The sequence below is a fragment of the Haliotis asinina genome, chromosome 2, assembly GCF_037392515.1.
Source record: "Haliotis asinina isolate JCU_RB_2024 chromosome 2, JCU_Hal_asi_v2, whole genome shotgun sequence".
Lineage (NCBI taxonomy): Eukaryota > Metazoa > Mollusca > Gastropoda > Lepetellida > Haliotidae > Haliotis > Haliotis asinina.
In genome coordinates, this window is record NC_090281.1 from 18824918 (window position 1) to 18826998 (window position 2081).

At 41.6% G+C, this 2081-nt stretch overlaps 1 protein-coding gene across 1 annotated transcript; it reads left to right on the plus strand.

Moving 5' to 3' along the window:
- The first annotated feature begins 443 nt into the window (after positions 1–443).
- Positions 444–1664, plus strand: LOC137273962 (neuronal acetylcholine receptor subunit alpha-6-like). The gene has a single exon (XM_067806889.1). The coding sequence runs from the start codon at positions 444–446 to the stop codon at positions 1662–1664; it is 1221 nt and encodes a 406-aa protein (XP_067662990.1).
- The last annotated feature ends 417 nt before the right edge of the window (positions 1665–2081 follow it).

The window sequence follows — 2081 nt, forward strand, 5'->3', positions numbered from 1 at the left end:
CTACCTCCTGAACTTGTTCTCGGTTTAGGACTTTTTTTGGCTTACAGCACGATGGAAAGACGCTGGACAAGCAGTCTATAATTACCGGCCAATTATGTCTTGTGATAAGTCAATATTCAGAGCTGTCTCTTCTGTTAGCTGATTGTGATTACAGGTTCCGTTAAAAATAACCTTACGGAAAAGTGCGACATTGTTTTCCCAAATGGGACAAGCATTGATGGTAAAGTAAATACAGTGACAGTGACAAGAGCTAAGGGCTCTATTTTTGGAATAGATGCGGTAATGTGAAACAACTGCGTGAATATCAGTCCGTTTCGTCTGTGCTTTCCCTTTGGTTCTTTTGTGGCGAGTCTGTTCTCCCGGGAGCCTGGATATTCCGTGTGAGAATCCATCATTTGCATGCTGGAATCCAACAACCTTGATTGTGGACTCTTTGTTTTGTAATGTTGGACTGGTGTCGAGTCCTAGCACTGTGTGTCTGTCTGAGTGAAGCCTGCAGTCTTCATTCTGCTGCTGACCAGGGTCCTCTGTACACTTTATATAATGACTTGCTTAAGAACTACAAGACATATATCAGACCCAGGAAGAACCCCAGCGAGTCTGTGGATGTGCACGTCTCATACAGTCTGGCATCTGTTGAGGCCTTGGAGGAAAACACTCAGACACTGATTTCAACTGGTTACTTATGGCTTGAATGGTCTGATGACCTACTGACGTGGAACTCAGACAGATACGGTAATATTACCGAAATAACAATACCTGTTGACAAGCTGTGGTTTCCAGACTTGGTCCTGCTAAATGGACTTGATGATCCGCCTCTCATATACCCGGAAGGGGAAACAGCAAGGGTAAGCAACGACGGACGGATACAGTGGTACAAATGGATTAGGAAACGTACTAAATGCCCTTTAGACATGAGGAAGTTTCCGTTCGATACCCAAAAGTGTAGTATAAACTTTCACCAATGGTCTTCTGTAATGACAGAAATTAACATGACAGCAGACTGGATCCGAATCGAACCAGCTATATTTCAACGAAACGGAGAATGGGAAGTAGTAGGGACGTCTGAGGACGCCCTTGTCCATTCGTATGCTGAGACAGATATTCAGATAGAGATGGTTTTCACTTTCGTTTTTGAACGCAAGTACCTCTATTACGTCATTACGAGCATCTTTCCCGTCATGCTTCTCTCCGTCCTTAACCTTGGCGTGTTTCTACTTCCGCCAGAGACTGGGGAGAAGGTATCACTGTGTATATCCATTGTGCTATCATACGCAGTCTATATGTCTGCCATCAGTGGACGTCTGCCGGATGTGTCGGATACCGTCAGCATCTTCAGCATCTACCTTCTCGCAATGATGTTTCTCAAAGTCACGACAACGTTGATTACTGTAGCCATTTTGAACGTTTACTATGGAGACACTGCAAAGGAGTGGTTGGATGTAAATTCCACAAGCAATGATAGAAATGAAACGGAAATCGAATCTGTACCGCATAATCAACGCTATCGATATCGTACACCTCGGAATATGTCTGAACGGAATATAGCAACAAGAGGAAGGAAACAGCTCGCTGCACTTTTAAACAAAATCGGTTTCTGCATTATATTTCCATTGACAGTCACCCTCACCATTGTGTGTTTTGTCCTCCTCTTGAAAACGTAGTAAGCAGGTTTGACAACTAGATGTTATGATTATTCGCAAGGGTTGTCTATTTCATTTGATACTGTAGAATCCAACAGGGTATTTACTTTTTATCCTGAAATGCTGTTTGGTTCCTTTGGCCGTCATTTAATTTTCCACAATGCATGCGTATTCTGTTGATTCCACTAGATCATTACTGCCGAGGTTTTTTCTCATTTTATCTTTTACTTTTATAGCGCATCTATTTTTGTGCATTCAGTAGTGATATTGTTTAAATACTTCCAGTTTTCACATATTCTTTTACTTATATAAAGTAGAATGTCCATGTTTTCAGAAAATGACAACACTTGTGTATAAATCTTCTTTTCTTTGCAACTGCAGCACATTATGGTCTCAGAGATCAATGTGTTATCACTTAATGATTAAGAAACGCATGGT

Coding starts and splice junctions, on each gene's coding strand:
- LOC137273962 (XM_067806889.1), top strand. CDS start 444: ATGTTGGACTGGTGTCGAGTCCTAGCACTGTGTGTCTGTCTGAGTGAA.